Genomic DNA, 21700 nt, shown 5'->3' on the forward strand with positions numbered 1-21700 from the left:
AGTTTCTTGTCCTGACCCCATGTCTGCCACTTGCCACTATTCCTTCCCCACCATGACGGACTCTCATCTGTCTGGAACCATAAACAATACACATGCTTCCTTCCGTAAGCTGCCTTGGTCATGACATTTTATTACAGCAAAACAACAACAACAACAAACAGCAAATGATACAGGAGGCGATTTCTCACCCACTAAACAACTGGCAGCTCAAATACACCTGCTTTCTAGAAGTTATTCTTGTCATGAAATTGACCGGACTTTGCTTAAAATTCTCACATTCAACCTTGAATATCTGCACAAGTTGAGGGTCACAGAAAAGTCTGTCTTGGAGGCTTGGGGGATTTAGTGGCCAAATGAAGTCCTCCCCCATCTCTCTTCCTTCATTCCTGATCTCTTTCCTAAACGATCAGTGAAAATACCACATGGATAAGACAGAGCGTCTCATGAAATTCATACTAAACCACATTTATCGGTACCATCTCTACTTCGTACCACTCATTGGTCTGTCATTAAAGGGAACGAAAGCAGTTGGTTAAAGTGTGCTTTGCAGATTTTACTGCTTAGGAACCAAGACCACCCAGAAAGCCAGTCTTGAGTGCTTATTCTATAGGCTTCCTTGTACTCAGGGGCAAGTCGGAATTTCAGTGGCATTTCAGGAAATCAAGTATGGACAACATCGGTCTCTCTTCTCCTCCCTTTCTCTGTTTTCTTGGGGGCAGGAGTAAGGTCTCTTGCTTTATAGCCCACACTGGCCTCAAACCTGAGATCTTTCTGCCTCTGCCTCCCAAATACTGGGATTACAGGTGTGTGAGGGTTGGTTGTCAGATCGACAGAATCTTAAATGATCTCGCACAGTGGTTCTCAACCTTCCTAATGCTGTGACCCTTTACTACCTCAGGTTGCGGTGACCCCTAACCATACAATTATTTTTGTTGCTACTTCACAGCTGTAAGTTACTGCTGTTATGAATCATAATGTAAAAATCTCTGCTATACAGAATATCATCCGAAACCCCTGTGAAAGGGTCATTTGCTCCCCAAAGGGGTCTCCACCCACAGGTTGACAACGGCTGACTTGGGAGAAGGGTTTCCAGTCATACCTGTGGAAGATTATCTTGATTATGTTAACTGAGGTGGGAAGACTTGTCCACTGAGGGCAGCACCATTCCCTGTTTAGGATCCTGGAACTGTATAAACAGAGAAAGGGACCTAAACAGCGACATGCATTCCCTGCTCTCTGTTGCTGTTGGGGCTATGATATGACCAATGGCTTCAAGCTCCTGCTGCCTCTTTTTCCTCCACCATGATGGACTGTACCCTTGATGCCTGGCCCAGAATACACCTTTCCTCCCTTAAGCTGCTTTTGTCAGAGTACTTTACCAATGCAAGAGGAAAAGAAACTAAGACGAGGTGTGTCGCAGAACATTTGTTCAACTATGCAAAGATGTGTTGCTGTTTTACCTTGACTGCCTGAGGCACCTGATTGGTCTAATAAAATGCTGAACGGCCAATAGAAAGGAAGGAGGTATAGGCAGGACTTCTGGGCAGGGAGATTCAGCAGGGGGAAAAATATAGGCTTGGGGGAAGAAAGAAAAAGAGACTCCAGGGAGACTCTGGGGGCCAGCAAGTCAGACACAGAGGAAGCAGAAAAGTAGGACACACAGAATGAAAGAAAGGTAAAAAGCCCTGAGGCAAAAACATAGATGAAGAGAAACAGGTTAAATTAAGTTAAAAAAGAGTTAGTGGGACAAACCTAAGCTAAGGCCGAGCATTCATAATTAATAAGTCTCCATGTCTTTGTTTGGGAGCTGGTTGGCGGACCAAAGAAAATTCCAACTACAGAGGTGTGTGCCACATACCAGTTTCTATGTTAGGTGATGCCTCTTCACCCCTCCCCCAGCATCTGGCCACCTGCTCTGCTCCTGATGACATCTACAATACGCCCTTGATGTGGTGACCCGTCCCCCACTCCCTCTTCCTAGTCTCTATGCTTTTTTGAGCCTAAAGTTTTTAGCTCTGTCCTTCAGTCTCCAGCCATTAGAGGGCAAGGCTGCCGCGGCTAACGGATCCTGCAACTTGTTTTGAGAGGCGGAGGGGAGGGAGTCTTTTTCCAATTACACACTATCTAATTCAATTTACATTTATTAGAAGAACTGCCAGCTATTTCATGTTAATATTGACATTTTCATAAGTGCCTGCAATTAGAATTCAAGCTGAGACTCCAATAAGTCTCTTAGATGTCTTACCCTTACTTTTCCTTGTCTTCAGATGACAAAATATTTTTAAGAACTTGTTTGGAGGTCAGGCAGCCTTTGGGGGAATTTATACTGTGTATGTAAAACAGCTGGGCAGAGGGAAAATACGGCAGAGCGAAATTGGGAACAACTCTAGCAGTGCGCCAGCTTTTGCAAAACAAGTGTGGGGTGTAAAATTCAAATTTCATCACAGATTAATGGAGCCACTGGCTTTTCACTTTCTGAGGCTCTTCGCCCCATTGCTTCTAACAGCAGGCTCTGGCAGCCTTTCCTGACGGCACTTGAAACCTGGTTCTGTGAGCCCACGTCATTTTATTTCACATGCCACTGTGTGAGTGTGTTTGCGCTTAAAGAATGTCACACAGCCCCCTGAAGAGACAGCCACGGATTCCAAGTGTGCTGCCAACCTATGGAAAGGGAAGAGGTGAGGACCACATGGTAAAAGTACTCTGTTCATCCAAATGCTCACTCTGGCCTGTTGCCGGAAGTACCAGCTTTCTAAAGTGAGATCTTAAATGCAGTGTGCCATACTCGTTGGCTTCCCAGTCATAAACATCCTCTACTTTGATTTCCAGTAAAATGCCTGGCTGAAGAAACACATGGGATATTCATAAATACAACAGATATTGCACTACACTGTCTGACTGTGTGTGTGTGTGTGTGTGTGTGTGTGTGTGTGTGTGTGTGTGTGTGTGTTTGTGTGTAAACACTCATGCACACATGCACAAATGGACCTCAGAGGTCAATGCCAGGTGTTGTCCTCAATCACTCTCCACCTCATTTTTTTCTTTTCTTTTCTTTTTTTTTTTTTTGGACAGGGTCTCTCACTAAATGTAAAGCTCACAAATTCAGTGCATATGGCTGGTTAACAAGTCAGTGGGAATGGCTGGTTAACAAGTCCCAAGGAGCCTTCGGTCTCTATCTTCTCAGCACTGGGATTATAAGTGTGTCCAAATTTAAAAGAAAAAAATTGTGTGTGTATGTGTGTGTGTGTGTGTGTGTGTGTGTGTGTGTGTGTGTGTCTGCTTGCTGACACATGTACCTGCATGCCGACACATGCTTCTGGGTGCTTTTAAAGGCTATAGGTTCTTTTGTCACTTTTTTGTGTGTGTATGATCTGTGGATCAACCTCTGGTCCTTAGCCTGAACATAAGCACCGCCCCCCTCTGCTCCATCTCCTGGACCGGATACCCAGCTTTTTTATGTGGGTTCTGGGGGACCGAACTCACGTCCTCACGCTTCTGCGGCAAGCGCTTTACCAACTGAGCCGTCTCTCCAGTCCCTGGACTTCCTTAAGACCTTTATTTGTATGTGTCAATTAAAAGTCTAGAAAAGGGAAAATTTTAGAGGGGGGCAAATACAGCTCTTTCTAAATGAGCAGAGGATACTCATGAAGGGGGCACACTTCTCCAGTGAACACAGCCCTTGAAAATTCACCAGGGGAGAGTGGACATGTGGCTAATTCACCATTTCTCAGCCACAGCTACACATCATCCTCACTTCTGGGCCTTTAAGTAACGTAACAAAACAAAAAACAAAACAAAAAAAAACCCTCAAGTCCAGGCTGCATCATAAACTAGCCACATTCCTGTACTATGTTTTAAGCATTGGTGGTTTGGACTTGACTCTACCCCCACCCCTACGTCCCCCGACCCTCCATTCCTATACCACCCCCCACCCTCCGTGACTCCCAGGAGCAGCCAAGGCTGAAGCAATGCTTTAGTAAATACCAGCCACCTGGCCCTGCAAGGGTATGGTGCTGGCCCACAGCTGCAGGGATTGCTGACTCACAGTGAGGGAGGGGCAGATGAGCTCAGCGGACAGATGGCCAGCGGGATGCACCTGGCTGTGCTCTGGTGGCCGCTGTGGTTGTTTGATGGTCCTGATGGGACCTTGCATGGAGAAAGCAGGTCAGGGGAAGCCGCCCTCAGGGAACAACATCTGGAGAAATGCTGCCTCTCCTCCAGCTCCTCCCCACTGTGGGCTCCAGCCCAAGGGGTGGTTCGCCACAGAGGAAGCCTGTTTGCTCTCAGGAGTGTGCACGTTTTCTAGAGTGTTCCATCATCTGCGGCAATTCCCTCCTCTGCTCTTCATTCCTGCTGTCTCTGCACCCCATCCCTCCAGCCTCAGAGGCTTCTCCTCTTTTGGGAAGCTGCCCCAGTGCCTGCAACGGACATTCCAGGATGTCACTCCTTTCCTGATTAAACAAGTGCCAGCCAGTGACAACTCATGTCACTGCATGAACCTGTCCCCCGCCTCCCCATCCCTCCCTCCCTCTCTGTCATGTCCCCTCTCTGCCCTTCTTATGCTATGCTAAGCTTTTTAGGTTTGCACTATCTGTTACTAACTAGCAGGAGCAGCGGCAAGGACTTCTAACTGCTTCCCTCCCATCGCCTCGCTGTCCCACTTGGAGCTGCTCCTTGTAGGAGGATGACAAGCTGGAGACAGCAGCGGTTCCTTGGCTAATCTCACACTTGGATCACTGTAGTAGCTAAGGGTGAGCTGGCACTTCTACATCCAATAGGAGCTCTTCCGCTCTATGTGGCAACCTCAGTGGTGTTTGGTGGTCGGAACTGGATCCGTTCCTGCACAGCTTCTACTGGCCCAGCACTTGGCCTGCCGGTGTTGTGATGGATATCCTTACCCGGCCTGACTCTATGTAGTACTTCCGGATCCTCCCCGGCAGTTGGGTTCCTGTCCTTCTCATAACTACACACATCTTTTTGCTGACTTCCATGTTTTCCCTCTCCCTGGCAACCTGAGTGATTAATACAGCTCTGCACATTGTCCCTTATCGGTGGCTCGTTTTCCCCACTTGTTTCTCCACTCTTCCTCAATGGTGTATAGGTGTGTAAGAAGGGGTAGAGGGCTTATGCTAGTCTCTGCACGTGGGAATGCATTAACATGAGGGGCCACACCGGAACCCGATGTCCTGGTTGTTGTTGAGTTTTTTTTGTTGCTGCTATTTATTTATTTATTTGTTGTCAATTTGTTATCTGAAAAGAGGGAACCATAATTAAGAAAATGCCTCCTACAAGACTGGTCTGTAGGCAAGCCTGTGGGGCATTTTTTAAATTGACGATAGCTATGAGAGGGCCTAGACCACTGTGGGTGGGGCCACCCCTGAGCAGGTGGCCCTGGGGTTTATAAGAAAGTAAACCGAGCAAGCCATGGGAACAAGCCAGTAAGCAGTGTTCCTCCATGGCCTCTGCATCAGCTCCTGCCTCCAGGTTCCTGCCCTGACTTTCCTTAATGATGGGTTACAAGCTATAGGATGAAATACACTTTTTCCCAAGTTACTTTTTGGTAATAGTGTTTTATCACGGCAATAAAACCCCCTAACTAAGATAGAAATTGGTACCAGGAGTGGGGTATATGACAGACTTGACCATATGTTTTGGGGAGGATTGGGGTGGTATTTAAACTTCAGGCTGGAAAAACCAGAGTGCTCAGAGATCAGTGGGTTATTCTATGGGAGTTTGGAAGACAAGCACATTGAAAACAATAGAGATGATGGAGGCGTGGGTACTGCTGACGCTCTCTGAGGGCAGCTCGGGAGGTGGTTGGTGGCATTCTAATCTCCACCTCACAAGGCTTCAAGCTCTGTTTCTCCTTTGTTCCAAAACTCCTTGATAGTTCTCTGCTCTCTCTCTCTCTCTCTCTCTCTCTCTCTCTCTCTCTCTCTCCCCACCCTTGTTTGCCAGATGACCCAAAATATTGTACATCTCACACAGTGGCTTTTGCTTATAAGATATCTGCAGCGGAACGTGAAAGACTATCTCTCAGGCAGGGGCTCCTGGGCCCCAGGACCTTGTCTTCCCCATAGCAGGACATTTGGGATCCTCCAGTCCCTCTAGTCCTCAGAGAGGCAGGGCATACTGATCATATGACTTCATAACTCAGTGTTGACATGAGCTCCAAGCAAATAGACACGGGACACATGGCTGCCAGCCGACTGGGATCACGATGTATCCCCAGCTCTTGGGAATACAAATACCCCTATGGATGGGGTCCCGTGAGGCCATATGAGACCTTAGCAGGGGCAGCAGACCTGATAGTTCAAGGCTCAGCCCTGCATGTCACGTGCCCCATAAAAGCAGCAGCCTTTGCCGGAACCCTGAGCAGGGAAGCTCCAGCCTAGAGGGGTTGGGAGGTGGGGGAAGGTCCCTTTCACTAGAATACTAGCAGTTGTCTCTTGAAATGTCACTACTGAGCAAAGGGACCATTTTTAGGCCACAAAGATCCATTAACAGAGCCAAGGGTACAGACATATCAATACTGATACGTGTTCTTGAAGGATTTTAGGTTCCCATAGAGGTTTTCAGGTTCTGCATAGAGGGCTTAACTGGTTCTCCCAATGACCCAAGAGAAAGGCTAAGAAGATAATCAACAGTCCCATTGTACAGATCAGACAAGTGAGGCCCACAGAGGCCAATCTCTGGCTGATTCACCAGCTAGCACAGTTGAAAAGCAGGCAGCAATACACCAAGCCCCAGGCCCTTCACTGGCCTGCAATCAGAGGCCAAGTCTGTTGTAGCTAGAGAGCAAAGGCTTCCTTTCCATCCTCCAGAAAGATTCTGGAGACACCGTTATCTGCTGAAACACTTAAAAATCAAACCCTTTACTGGTTTTTCTTCTTAAAGAAAAATGATGTTTCAGAATGGAGGGAAAGCTCAAGGCTTCATTCTCAGAATGACTGAGACATCAGAGCCAGTGAAGACGGAGTGGAAAGTTCCACCCGCCAGCATTTCACACCTATAGCTCCCAGGCTAATGATGTCCAGAGTCCAAATGCTCAGGCAAATTAAAATGCATAACTTTCTGCAGCAGGGGACATTTGAGGGACAGGAAGGAGACTGGAGAGAGGGTAAGAGGAGGGACAGGGGACAGCATTGGGGAGGAAGTTTTTGAGCAAGACACAATGACACACAGGCACATACACACACACACACACACACACACACACACACACACACACACACACACACACATACACACACATAAAAGGTCAGAAGGAAACCCATTATTTTCTAGGCTAACTCAAACAATTAGCAAGAATTAAAAAAAAAAAAAGTAAAAACCAGCTGATTCTGACCCACTGTCAGGCTTCTCCAGAATCTAAGAAGGCCAACATGACTCACTGGATTCCTTATGAATTAAGAAGCTGTCAATTACATAGTCTTTCTTTGAAACAGGCATTATTTCCATGGTTTCTAGCCAAGTTGAATGACTCGTATCACAGAGGCAGCTTACTCGATGGGAACATGCTCCCCATGCCTTCTTGCCCTTGAAGTAGCGGGGTGGCTCATTGGGGCAGCAGTTATAACTGAGGATGAAGCTTGACATGATAAATATTCCACCATCGAAGTGTGCACAGCTGTTGGGAAAAGGCGAGCAGAGTTATAGACGCACATCTGGCTGAGCGAAAATGGACAGCACAGGAAACCCAGTCTCGCAGAGGCTCAGAGTCTAGAAAGGGCGAAGCTTGGCAGGAAAAGCCCTTGTCTTAGGGGTTACTCTCGCTGTGATGAAACACCACAAAGGCAACTTGTGGAAGAAAGGGTTCATTTCATGCACAGTTCCATGTAACAGTTCATCATCAGAAACAGTGAGGGCAGGAACTCAAGCAGGGCAGGAACCTGGAGGCAGGAGCTGATGTCGAGGCTAGGGAGGGGTGCTGCTGACTGGCTTGCTCCCCATGGTTTGCTCAGCCTGCTTTCTTATAGAACCGAGGACCACCAGCCCAGGGATGGCACCACCCACCATGGACTGGGTCCTCCTCCATTAACTACTAATTAAGAAAGTGCTCTACAGGCTTGCCTCCAGCCTGATCTATGAAGACATTTTCTCAATTGGGGTTCCTGCCTTTCAGATGACTCTAGTCTGTGTCAAGTTGACATAAATTAGCCAGCATAGCCCTGTCTCTTGCTTTCCTCTCAAAAACTCCCAGATGCTTCCAGTTCATGCTCTCATTACGAAGGATCTGGGTCCTGGTATCCCTTGCCAGCCTTAGTCTGTGGGACTGAGAAGACAAAGATAGTTGAGCCTGTGGCCACTGCCTTTCCTCAGGTCAATCATCTGTGTGTCGTTAATTCATCTAAACATTATTCACTGGTAAATGTCAATAAAGAATGTTTTGGAAAGAAACAGCAAGTTTGACAAAAACTAGATGTTTCTCGAAATTATAAAGAACCAGAAAATGCTTGACCTTAAACTTCCCGCTTCCACCTCCCAACTGCTGGCGCCCGTTTATGAAATACTGGGGATCGAACACTAGGGCTTCATGCCTATTAGGCAAGCACTCTACCAACAGAGCTATAGCCCCCACCTCAAACAAATGGTTTTAGTGGTTGTCTCTGTAAAGACGAAGACGTGTAGGCGACATTGCAGCAGGTAATACAGGAAACAATTCTGCCCAGAAAATGCAGTGCTTGGCTGGGTCCTCTTTCTCTTTACATTCACAAGATAAAACATAAGGTCTGAAGGGTGTTTGTCACACTGCGAGACTGGGAGGTTTGTACTCCTTCCACTCCCCGACCCACGCTGCCGGTCCCACACCTGTGTAAAGAGGAAGTGACCTCATCACCTCCACAAGGCATACAGAGTCCAGTATCCCCTTCCATCGTTTTCCAAACCACCCACTGCAGCAAGGTACCGGCCCCTCTCCGGACCCTTCAGCTAGAAGCTGGCTCAGCTGAACACTAAGAAGTGCCACCAGACTTTGGAGCAAGAGCACACTGAGATTTTTGGCAGCTGGATAAATCGAGAGGTGTCAGGGCACTGAGATCTAGAAGAGAGCCCCGATTCAGGCCAGCACTGAGTCTGTGGGCATGTGGCATGCAGGGAGTGGCCTGGTGCACAGTCCCCAAGGGGGTGACCTGCTCAGTTCAGCTGAGGTGGCATCCTCTCAGTTTTGCTGAGAAAACACTGTCTCCCCACAGCTGTCTATGCCCCACAGAGAAACAAACAATCCTCTTTTTTGATTCACACAACTGACCATCCAGGCTTGCCAAATTGAAGATGGGTCTGACTGGGACAGTTTTCTATCATGAGACTATAGAGATGGAAAAAAAAAAGACGTTTCAACTATTAGAAAAGAAAAAAGCAATAGACCATTTTCCAAATAAACAAACTATTCTCTGAAGAAGAAAACAGCCTTGAACAGGGTCAGACCAGGGCAGATGGGAACACTCGGGCTCTCCTCCCAAACCCCCACGCCCACCCCCAGTTTTCCCTCTGCCACACTGGGGAGCCTGGCCAAGAAGCAATCTGGTGAGCTCAGCTGAAACAACCATGTCCAGAGCACAGCGTTCATTTCTGGGAAGAGGGCACCATCAAGTCACTGAGGGTAAAATTCCATCAGGGAATGTCCCTAGAACCTCTCAAAACAGAATCTACCTAGGCACTTACCTGTGCAGCTTTCAATATCGGGAACTTCTAAAAACATAATCTAGGTCAGGCAGCGTTGGTGCACACCTTTAATCCCAGCACTTGGGAGGCAGAGCCAGGCGGATCTCTGTGATTTGAGGCCAGCCTGGTCTACAGAGCGAGATCCAGAACAAGCACCAAAACTACACAGAGAAACCCTGTCTCAAAAAACAAACAAACGAACAAACACAAAACCAAACAAAAAAAAACCCCATAGTCTAGGGCTGGGGAGGTAGCTTGGGGATAGAGCACTTGCCTAGCACGTGGGAAGCCCTGGATTTGATTCTCAGCACTGAAAATGACAAAAAGCAAAAGAAAACCCACCGAACCATGCCTCACTCCCAGTCTGCAATTTCTCCTTCTAAAGACGATAGTTCATTACTTATGCAAACTGTGGAGGACTGTGACATGTAGACTGCTCTACAGCAGCAGTTCTCAACCTGTGGGTCATGACCCCTTCAGGACTCAAAAGACCCTTTCACAGGAGTCACATGTCAGACATCCTGCGTATCAGATAATTTACATTGCGATTCATAACTGTAGCAAAATTACAGTTATGAAGTAGCCATGAAATAATTTTATGGTTGGGGGCGGTCACCACAGCATGAGGAACTGTATTAAAGGGTCGCAACATCCTGAAGGTTGAGAACCACTGATCTACAGAATGGCACTAAGGTCTGACAGAGTAGAAGAATCCAGATGATTCCCCTCAACTCCCACATGCTATGTGAAAGACAAAACTTGGAAGACTCGTGGCCTCCCATGGAGATCCCCAAACAACCCAGGCTGATGCTGGGACAGAGGGTAGCTCTCCAAAAACTTGACAGTGGAGCCTTGTTGTGGAGGACAGCATCCACACAGCTCACTGAACGCACAGAGATCAAGCTGGTGCCCGCATGGAGCCTTCACCCCTACATTCTAGTCTCTTTGGTGGGCAAAGGTACTCTCCGGGCTACTGCAAGAGAAACCTGGACACCAACCCAGCCACAAAACCTTTGATTTAGGCTGGGCGGCGGTGGCACATGCCTTTAATCCCAGCACTCGGGAGGCAGAGCCAGGCAGATCTCTGTGAGTTCGAGGCCAGCCTGGTCTACAGAGTGAGATCCAGGACAGGCACCAAAACTACATGGAGAAACCCTGTCTGGAAAAAACAAAAACAAACAGACAAACAAACCAAAAAACCCCCAACAACAACCTTTGATCTACAATCTGTCCTACCTGCACAATGTGCTGGGACAATGGTAGCACAGAACTTGTTTGAGTGGCCAACCAATATCTGGGTTTAACTCGAGGCCCACTTCACAAGAGGGAGCCCATGGCCTACACTGCCTGAATGACCAGGAACTGGGGAGACCAAGGGTAGAACCAAACACAACTGGCAAAAAAAAAAAAAAAAAAAAAAACCAACAACAATGAAATAATTCCTAATAGATCAGTGCCTGTTCAGTCCTCATCAGAGAGGCTTCTCCCTGCAGCAGATGGGAGCAGGTGCAGAGACTCACAGCCAGACACTATGTGGAGAGATAATCTAAATTGGAGGTCTCCATTGGGTCTCTCCCCTCAGAGCTTGGAGAACCCCATAGAAGAGGAGGAGGAGGAAAGATTGTAGAAGTCAGAGGGGATGGAGGACACCAGAGAACATGACTCACTGAATCACTAAAGTAGGGCTCATGTGGCCTCACAGAAACTGAAGTGGCAATCATAGAACCTGCATGGGTCTGTGCAAGGTCCTCTGCATGTATGTTATGGCTGTTAGCTTGGTGTTTTGGTGGGACTCCTAATTGTGGGAGCCAATGTGTCTCTGACTCTTTTGCCTGCTCTTGGGACTCTTTTCCTCCTATTGGGTTGCCTTGTCCAGCCTTGATATGAGGGCTTTTGTTTCATCTTATTGTATCTATTTTGTCATTTTTGGTTGTTGTCTTTTGGAGGTCTGCTCCTTTCTAAGGGGAAACAGAGGGGGAGCGGGTCTGGGGGAGAGGGGAGGTTGAGGTTGAGGGGAGGGAGCTGGGAGGAGTGGAGGGAGAGGAAACTGTGGTTGAGATGTATTGGATAAGAGAAGAATCTATTTTCAATAAAAAAAGAGACAATTCATTTCTATATCTTTTCCTTCTCAGCATTTTCTTAGTATTAAGACTAAGTCAGATCTTTGAAATATATTTTTAATTAAATAGGATGTACTCTTTTAAAAAGAACATAGACCTATCATAAGAGTCAATACAAACAACAAAGATAATTAGAAAATGTTATTCCTTTGGGAAGTGAGTCTGTATTTTGACTACATACATCATGTCACCAAATAAAATCTATCAGTAGCCATACTCCTAACTGGTAATTTAAAGACAAAGATTAGGGCACTTGACACCATAAACTAAACTAAACTAAACAAAAAAAAAAATTAAAAAATCACTGATCTTTAGGGAAATGAAGAAATATTGAAATGCTTAGAAAACTTTTAAGAATCATTACCATGAAGTGTCTTGGGGGATTACCAAGTCTACACATGAAACTGGAGCTCAGAGCTCCTGAGTAAGCTTCTGTCCCTATGTCATGAATAGATGAGAAACGTGCCTTTCATTCTGGTGTGTGGCAGGCTGGAATGAGGCACACAGCTCAGCCTTCCATTTTTGTGAGTAATTCCTGTGCTCTTTTTAAACAACTGGAGGCCAACATTAGTCTGGAGATTCGGAAAAGCCAAGTTCAGCACTGCAGACAGTCATAGGAGGAAAGCTTGAAGTCAGAGGACTAGCAACTCCAAGGTGCACCCTTGGGGTACAGGACTTCTAGGTCCCTTTGGAGTCTCAAGGTCCTCATATGAAAACCCACTCCCTCAAGAGGTTGCCATGGGAACTGAATAGGATGAAGAATGAGAACAAACATTGCAACCCTCTGAGAGAGATCGCCAAACACATTTGTTCTTAACAACAGGAGTGGCAGGTCAGGACTCCCAAGGAATGTCCTAAAACTCAGCAATAAAAACTGAGCAAAGCCACTCTGGAATCAGCTGAAGTGCGCGGGGTCATCTGGAACAAGTTCTCACCCACAAAGGCTTCCATGGTGTGGGGAGCTCCCAACCTGGATTCACCACAACAAGGCAGCAGAGAGCCACCTGGGCCATGCAACAGAACTTACCAGGTAGCGTTCCTCTTGCCTCATGCTGGGGGTGCGGATCATGTGATTCTGTTCCCCTCTCCAGTCTCCAAAGCGACGGAAAAAATAGTTGGACAGAAACCTGCTGACGGGGTCTCTAATGATGTTGATGTAGACGGGCTGGTCTCCTCCAAACCTAACACACAGGGCACACAAACAAGGAGTCTGTTACAACTCATCCCTTCTGCAAGAAAATAAGACCTGCTGGGACAAATTTTCCCTCTAGGTTAACTGAATCCAACCATTGCCCATTTTCTGAGGTGCCTCCCACCACTTTAACAGGCAACTGTAAATTGATAGGCATTTTGTTACCATGCAGGAAACAGAAACTCATGATCCAGATGCCCATCCAGACACTGTAAGACCAGTTTTTTGTTTTTTGTTTTTTTTTTAAGGAAAGCACTGTACGTATCATGCCATGTGACAGTGTCAAGGTACAAATGTCTGGTTTCTCAGTAGGTACAGCTTTGTCGAGGACTAGACCTTGTATTCCCAGTGGCTGGTGCAGAACCCACCGGCAAACAGGTGGCCCTTGGTGATTGTTTCAATCCATTGCTTGAGTCTGAATCCCTTGGTGGTGACACAGCACTTCTATATTGTAATTCACATCATTTTAGCCAAGTGCTCTAAGGTGATTGGATTGGAAACAGTCACCGTCACTGCATATTTACTATTCACCATATTCTTAATACTTGACACAGAAAACTCAGGGAAGACCTCCCATCTTCCATGGACTAAAAACCAGAGTTATCCCCATTATGCCTGGGGAAACTGAGGCATAAAGAGGATGAATAATGTGTGACTATGCCAGGAGATGAACACAGGTCATCTGGATCCAGAATATTCCATAGAAAGAAAATTCCAGAGTTAAGAAAAGTAATGATGCAAAGATATAAGAAAGAAGTGCAAATCAAGATAATTATCCTCAGGTGATGGAATTATTCCCCAGCATGGAGGAGGCTGAAACGGGAGAACTGTGAGTTTGAGAACAGTCTAAGCTACATAATGAGACTCCATCTGAAAACAACAACTGAAGTATGTATCTACCAGGCATGTCCAACATGTGACACTGTGACAGATGTTGTCATCTACAAAGTCCGTGCTCTAGAACTATGCAGCTGAGTTCTAAACAAAGACCTGAGCAGTGTTTCTCAATGGATTAAGTAGCTTTTCAGGTTTTGTGTTGGGCTGCATGCATGGCTATCCCAGGGTAGACTTGGGCCAGGGGGCCACAGGGTGGTTCCAGATGGCTGCTCCAGCTTTAATATTTCCACAGGATTCCACATCTGCAGTAAGAGCCTGTCCAAGTGCAAGACCTTCAAGACCAACGTCAGGAACCTGAAATTCCCTTCAGGTTCTCACCCTCTCACCCCCTACTTCCCCCTACCCTCTACCTCCTACCCCGCCCTCTGAACTGCTCAAAGGAGGTGATCCCAGGGAGGGGCTTGTAGCAAGAGCTCAGGCTCTGGGCAGAGACCACTTTCTAGTGATCTTAGGAGAGAACCTATGGCCTGTGATGAGGTTCTGTTGACTTCTGGAGAGAACCTGCAACCCCCATCTGATGAAAGTGTTTAGCATTTTACCAAGGGACAGAAAATATTCAGATAAAACAGCTGATAGGATCCAGCTCCCACCTCTCTTGCTAGAGAACTATCTGCTCACCATTCAAAACCCAGCCTGAGTCATAATCTTATAACTTCAGTAACAGTTCTGTTGTTTTTTGGAGTCAGGATCTCATGTAGCTCAGGATCTCATGACCTCAACCTAAATCTGCCCTGAAGTTGAGATCTTGTTCGGGCCTCAGGTGCACCAGGTTTTATACACCGTTAGCAATTGACCTCGGTGTTCTCAGCTCCTGAATTCCGGCTTTCCTACTGTGTTGACATGCCTGTCTCTCACAACAGACTATGAGTCTCCTGTGGCCAGGGCGTATGTCATCTAGCGGTGTATAGCACACAGTAGGCACTCAACAGGTGGTGACTAAATACAGACAGGGATGCTTTCATGCGTGCTTCCGGGTTGTTCAGCTTCTGTCAGTATAAGGCTTGTATTGCTAGAGCAAAGTAGATATAACAAGTCACCAATATGTTTGTGTGCATTAATTCATACACGGTTGAACCCAGCATATTTGTGTATTTAAAGACATTTAATAAGAAGACACTAGCCGGGCGGTGGTGGTGCACACCTTTAATCCTAGCACTCAGGAGGCAGAGACAGGCGGATATCTGTGAGTTCAAGGCCAGTCTGGTCTACAGAGCGAGATCCAGGAAAGGCGCAAAGCTACACAGAGAAACCCTGTCTCGGGGAAAAAAAAAAAAAAAAGACACTAAAGACTGGGGACATGGCTCAGTCAGTAAAGTATTTGCTGTCCAAGAGGAGCTGAATTTGGCCCCCATGTAAAAAGCTGGGCATGGAGCCGTGTGCTTGTTATTCCAGCAATGGTGAAATGTGAGGCAGAGAAAGGAGGACCCTGGAACTCACTGACCAGCTAGCTTAGCCTATTCTTTGAAGCTCCAGGCCAGAGAGACCCTGTCTCAAACAAAAAGTACCTGAGAAATGATACTCAAGGTTGTCATCATGCGTGTACAAGAAAGCAAGAAGATTCTAAAGGAACACAAAGGGAGGACTCTCCAGCTGTGAATTTCAGGCCCCAGGATGCAAACATGCTCATTTGGATTCCCCAGTACTGACATATAGGAAGACATGTTGCACCTAAGTGAGGTTCGCCCTGCTAAAATGAATCCTGTCCATTCTGGGATGTAAGCCAGATGACATCTGCGCTAATGGACAGATGGCTCACTATAGTCCTAGGAGCTAGCTGTGCCGATCCCCAGCTAACCTGCAGAAACACAAACCCTGGATTTCTCATCCTCTCTTAACAGACTGGGTTCACAATGATGATAAACAGAAACTACAGTAATAACTCCAGGGAACGGGACGATGAAGAAGGCACAGAGAGATTACAGACCTCGATGGCATAGCCACCTTTGTGTAAGGGACGACGACCACTGCTGACCAGCAGAACCTCTCTGTCATGTAGACCAATAGGCAGCGTCTCACTGGACATGAAGACACAGGCAGGAAGATGCCAAGGCTGGCTGTGCACACCAGTAGAAGACGTCAAGTCTGGCTGTGCACACCAGTAGAAGACATCGAGGCTGGCTGTGTACACCAGTAGAAGACGTCGAGGCTGGCTGTGTACACCAGTAGAAGACGTCGAGGCTGGCTGTACACACCAGTAGAAGACGTCGAGGCTGGCTGTACACACCAGTAGAAGACGTCAAGTCTGGCTGTGCACACCAGTAGAAGACGTCGAGGCTGGCTGTGTACACCAGCAGAAGACGTCGAGGCTGGCTGTACACACCAGTAGAAGACGTCAAGTCTGGCTGTGCACACCAGTAGAAGACGTCGAGGCTGGCTGTGTACACCAGCAGAAGACGTCGAGGCTGGCTGTGCACACCAGTAGAAGACGTCGAGGCTGGCTGTGCACACCAGCAGAAGACGTCAAGTCTGGCTGTGCACACCAGTAGAAGACGTCGAGGCTGGCTGTGTACACCAGCAGAAGACGTCGAGGCTGCCTGTGCACACCAGCAGAAGACGTCAAGGCTGCCTGTGCACACCAGTAGAAGATGTCAAGTCTGGCTATGCACACCAGTAGAAGACGTCGAGGCTGGCTGTGTACACCAGCAGAAGACGTCGAGGCTGGCTGTGCACACCAGTAGAAGACGTCGTTGAGGCTGGCTGTGCACACCAGTAGAAGACGCCGAGGCTGGCTGTGCACACCAGCAGAAGACGTCAAGTCTGGCTGTGCACACCAGCAGTTGAAGATGTCAAGGCTGGCTGTGCATACCAGCAGTAGACTCTGCTCTCTAGCTTGCACTGAGGGGAGGGAAGTGGAGTCAGCACTTGCTGTGGGGAGCTGGTGACAATGGCCTGAAGGAAAGAAAAGAAGTGACTGGGCTGATGACATCAGGGTTCCTGCTCAGAGAGGAAGATGAAATGATAAGGGGGGAAAAGAATCAAAGTGATCTGAGGGAAAACTCAGACTATGCTTGTCCTGGATGGGCTACTGTGATGGCTGAATTCATGGCCACAGAGGCCTGCTCCCCACAGTACAAAGCTGAGGGAGACAAATTAAGATCTAAATAGGGAGAGCTCGCAATAAAGCTCTCACCTTGAACTCCAGCGCCTAGCTCTGTGTAAGTAGGTGGGGACAGTGTTAAATACCCTGCATCCATTTTTTTCTCTTTATTTTGATTTTCCAAGGTTGAAGCTTCTGGGTCAACATTAAAGGGATCAGAATCCAAAGGGATCCCACTGCTAATGAGAACAGGAGCAAAGTCAACATCTAGAGAAGAGAGGCAGAAACTAAAGTGGATTGTGGGAGTGTTGCGGTCTGATTGGCTTGGTTAAAAAGGATGCCTTCAAAGGGCAGCTGCTTTCAAGCTCTGTTCCCATAGTAATTCCGACTTCACTTGAGAAAGTGTCAAATGCCTCTGCTGGCAGCAGCAGCCTCCCCGGCTGAGTCCCTTTGTTCCTTCCTTCTCTTTATACCTTTCCTTCACAAGTCACTGTTGGCTTTGGGGCTATCCTGTGAGCGGAGGAAACAGAAATTGGGGGTGTCAGGGAGAACCCTGGGTAAAAAGGAGGGATAAGAAAGGTTAAGGGAGCTGGGCGATGGTGGCCCACATCTTTAATCCCAGCACTTGGGAAGCGGAGACAAGCCAGTCTCTGCGAGTTCGAGGCCAGCCTGATCTACAGAACATCTTGCAGGACAGTCAGGGCTACACAGGGAAATCCTGTCTCAAAAAAACCAAAACTAAAACAAGAAAGGTTAAAGGAAGAATGTGGTGGCAATGTGTTCCCCAAAACATTGTGCACCCTAATAAACTTATCTGGGGTCAGAGAACGGAACAGCCACTAGATACAGAGGCTAGAAAATGGTGGCACTCACACCTTTAATCCTAGCCTTCTGGAGGCATGAATCTCTGTGAGTTCAAGGCCACACTGGAAACAGCCAGGCATGGTGACTCACGCCTTTAATCCCAGGGAGTGGTGGTAGAAAGCAGAAAGGTATATAAGGTGTGAGGACCAGGAACTAGAAGCATTTGGCTGGTTAAGCTTTCAGGTTTCTAGCAGCAGTTCAGCTGAGATTCATTCTGGATGAGGACTCAGAGGCTTCCAGTCTGAGGAAACAGGACCAGCTGAGGAACTGGCGAGGTGAGGTTAGCTGTGGCTTGTTCTGCTTCTCTGATCTTCCAGCGTTCACCCCAATAACTGGCCTCAGGTTTGATTTTATAAATAAGAACTTTTAAGATTCCTGCTACAGAAGAAGGCTGACATTTTCAGCACGAGAACCCTATGGTTTACTTGACGGCTTCAGTGGCCTCAGGTCCTGTTGTAGTTTACAAAGTCATCACAGCAAGGAGAACACAACTGAGGGGGGAGAGAAAGTCTAGACTGGGACAAAATATTATCCTCTGGTCCCCACAAAAGTTCAGAAGACAAATAACAAAGGGCAGAGGTGGGGTGGGGTGTCAGGAGAGACAAGCTGCAGTCGGTGCAGAATACTCATCAAAGACACACTCCAGAGAGGCTGCTGATGTTGAAGAGTTGAGATTTAAATATATATATATATATATATATATATATATATATATATATATATATATATATATATATATATATATATATATATATATATATATATATATATATATATAATATATATATATATATTATATATATATATATCCTAAAGTTACTTCAACAACCAGTGAAAGACATAAGGAGCTGCAACGCACAAACACGAAAGGCCCGTCTTCAGTGTCCCCACAAAGAACAGCACCTTCTAGGCCAGGGTGGTTTGGACTCAGTTCTCCCTTCATCCAGAGGAATAAACATTTGTCTGGCCCACATTTCCAAGGAGTTCAAAATAGGTATCAGAGAACACCCTAGGGAAAAACCCTACAGACCCAGGCCAAACCGGAGCTCTCTGCTGAGCTGGTAGGGTTCTGGCAGGAAGAGGTCTCCACAGCCACTGCAGTAACACCTGATTGGTGGGATGAACAGAGCCAAAGAGTTCCTTCGGACTCAGAAGAAAATGAGCAAAGAGCAAGGAGCTGAGCAACAGCTACATGAAGTCAGCTAACTAGAGACCAGCCCAGCGCGCACAGGACAGCATTTTACATTGCTGTTCTTGCCTGCATGTCAGATAAGAAGGCCATTCTTAACGGAGAAAGATAAATGGGAGAAAAAAGCAAAACAAAAATTTGCTATAAATGCAGGTCCTTTAAGACTTCATAACATGCATGTGAGAAAAAAGAGATGGGATGTGGGGGGGATCCAGCCTGATTCTGATACTCTGTTCAACAGCAAAGATATTGCTACAAGTTAATGACGCATAAAAGTTTAGAAGTACTAACAATGGACAGCACACTAGTCTGGTCTCTTCGTCTGGTTTCTCACACGAGCAGCATTCACTGGTTGTTGGGGCAGGTTTCTCGAGAGCAGCTCAATAGGTTTTATGCTTAGAATTCAAAACAGAGCGCTCAGGTTTCAAGGTATCTAACAATTCCCAACTTGGTTGTTTTTCTTGCTCCTTGGGTTTTTTTGAGGGGGACTTTCTCTGTGTAGTCACAGTTTGCTACTTATACTGAAGAGGTCCGTAAATAAAGACACACCCTTGAAAACGAAGGTGAGCTGACTCTTAATCCCCTGGTTATGAGCTTAACAGTGGTCCTGCCAAGTATCCAGGCTCTTCTTACCATCAAGCTCGTTATAGCTAAGGCCCTGGTTCTGGGCTGCAGGAAGAGAAGAACAGAGGGGTGATGGCTCCCACAGAGGCAACCTCAGCAGGCCATGCACAGCTCGACCTCCCCTCCAGCCAGGTCCCTCCTCTTGTCTACCCTTAGTGCATTCATTCCTCCAGCTCTTCTCTGGACCGCTTTCACTCCTGCTGCTCCTCTACTGGGAATGTCCTTGCCTCTCATTGCTCTAAAGCCAACTGGAATCTCATGCCTAAGCAGAACCAGGAGGAGTCTGCTGCTCTCCCATCTCCCCTAGGGGAAGCCCAATGACTTCTCTCCCTGCACCCATCACATTTGACTACACACTTCTGTGGTGGAAGAACAATTCAAGGATTCCAAAGAAAAGGGGAACATTCTGAGTTCACTAGTGAGTCCCAGCTACCCTGGCACAGAGAAGGAGGAGGGAGGATGCTTCACCAATGTGCTCTGAGCTGAGCAATGGGGAGAGAGGAGACAGCCTGCCTGTGAGTCTGTCTGCTCCGGCTGGAGGATCACTATGGACTAGTGATCCTAGGACTAGCTCCAGGACTCCCATAGAGATGCATTAAGAGTCACTGTGAGTTCCTGTCACATCCCTCTCTCAGAGGGCATTTCCTCATGGTCCAACCATCTGTACCAGAAGGGAGGGGGAAGGAGCTGCCCCCGCAATCTAAAAATGGGAAAACAGATAGCCTTCCCCCAAAAGGCTGCATGGCTTGCCCTCATCCTGGGCAGTAGGAAGGCTGTAACACATAGCGGCCCTGACAGCCAGGGCTCCACCGTCTTCTGCAGATGTGGTATCTTCTAAAAGGCTTTTGATTTTTTATTATTATTTTTTTCAACCAAAGTTAAAGCAATCAAGAGTCTACTCCTGTATTTGACAGTAGAGATGAGGATAAAATACAGCCACCATGCTGGGCACTGCTGATCTAATTAAGATACCGGTTTCAGCTTCTCATTAGAGTTTTGAACTGGCCTGAGATCATTATTCAGATTTGTTGTATTGCAGCTTGGATGTAAAGATCTAACCTAGAAAGAAAGAGGAGCTAATGACTGAAGTTTGAAGGTGTTAAGGGTGGCGCAGAAGGAAGTCGCTAGAACAAACCCAAACCAGAAATGTCTCTCTCTTTACAAATCATCAAACACAGGGCCCAGAACATCTATCAAATCCCAGTAGCCCCATTATGACTAATGACATGGCTTCTGGAGGGGAGAATCAGGACGCATTCACCAGCCAACCCAGCAACAAGCCATGTTGAAAATCGGTGAGCGGGGCCAGCGCCCAGCCCTGTTACTGTTGGCCATTTTAAGCATTCTACTTCCTGTCCCACAGAACTCTGGCTCATCAAGCAGGCCCGGGGGACTTCAGGCCTGGGAAGCTCACTTTGAACTAGAATGTGTTAACTCCTCTGCTTAATAATGTACCTTTGCTGACTCGGATTCCTCCTTTACATGTAATTGGCACAGGACCACCTGGGCAGCAGGGAAGTCCTTTGGAGGCTAAAACCTGCACCAAGCGGTGGGATGTCAGGCATCAGGCTGGGCAACAGAGCTTCTCCACAGCCAGCCTCCTGAGGCACCAGCCCACAGCGGCAACTGACAGCTGGTACACACTGCACGTGGATGGAGCACCCCAGTAAACTCTTTGGACCGTTTGATGGAATTGTTACCCTAAGGTTAACATGGCCCTGTTAGACTGCTAGCCAGGGGTCTCAGGAGCCCTGGGCTTGTCAGCAGACCTGTCTGTGGACCCAATGACAGATACCAACTGTGAGTATATGGCCAAGCCAGTAGGCACAGCAGGACCCTAAGGGCCACCAGTCTAAGGAGCAATGACACTCTAGGGGGTGCTAATGGACCACAGAGAGAAAGGACACATAGAACTCAAAGCTGCAATTTAATCAAGAGAAGGTCCCCAAATCTGAGTTTGAAAACCTACACTATTAAAAGGGGGAAGCCACAGGACAAAACAAACAAGCAAACAGATCAAAGATATCTCACCATCGTCAAAGATGCAAGACTAGGGACACTTAGTTTAAAAACAGAAAACGGTAGTTGGAGGTTGGCACGAACTCTTTGGAGCA

The 21700-nt window shown here is 47.2% G+C and overlaps 1 protein-coding gene across 1 annotated transcript in view; it reads right to left on the reverse strand.

The window, feature by feature from the left end:
- Ust (uronyl 2-sulfotransferase) overlaps positions 1-21700 on the reverse strand; it is a 284603-nt gene that overhangs the window by 81598 nt on the left and 181305 nt on the right. The window contains exon 5 of the mRNA XM_052750995.1: positions 12811-12964. Within this exon, the coding sequence (XP_052606955.1) occupies positions 12811-12964 (154 nt within the window). The remainder of the gene's footprint in view (positions 1-12810; positions 12965-21700) is intronic.

Source organism: Peromyscus californicus, unplaced genomic scaffold (genome assembly GCF_007827085.1).
Source record: "Peromyscus californicus insignis strain IS unplaced genomic scaffold, ASM782708v3 Scaffold_22__1_contigs__length_63687245, whole genome shotgun sequence".
In the NCBI taxonomy this organism is placed as follows: domain Eukaryota; kingdom Metazoa; phylum Chordata; class Mammalia; order Rodentia; family Cricetidae; genus Peromyscus; species Peromyscus californicus.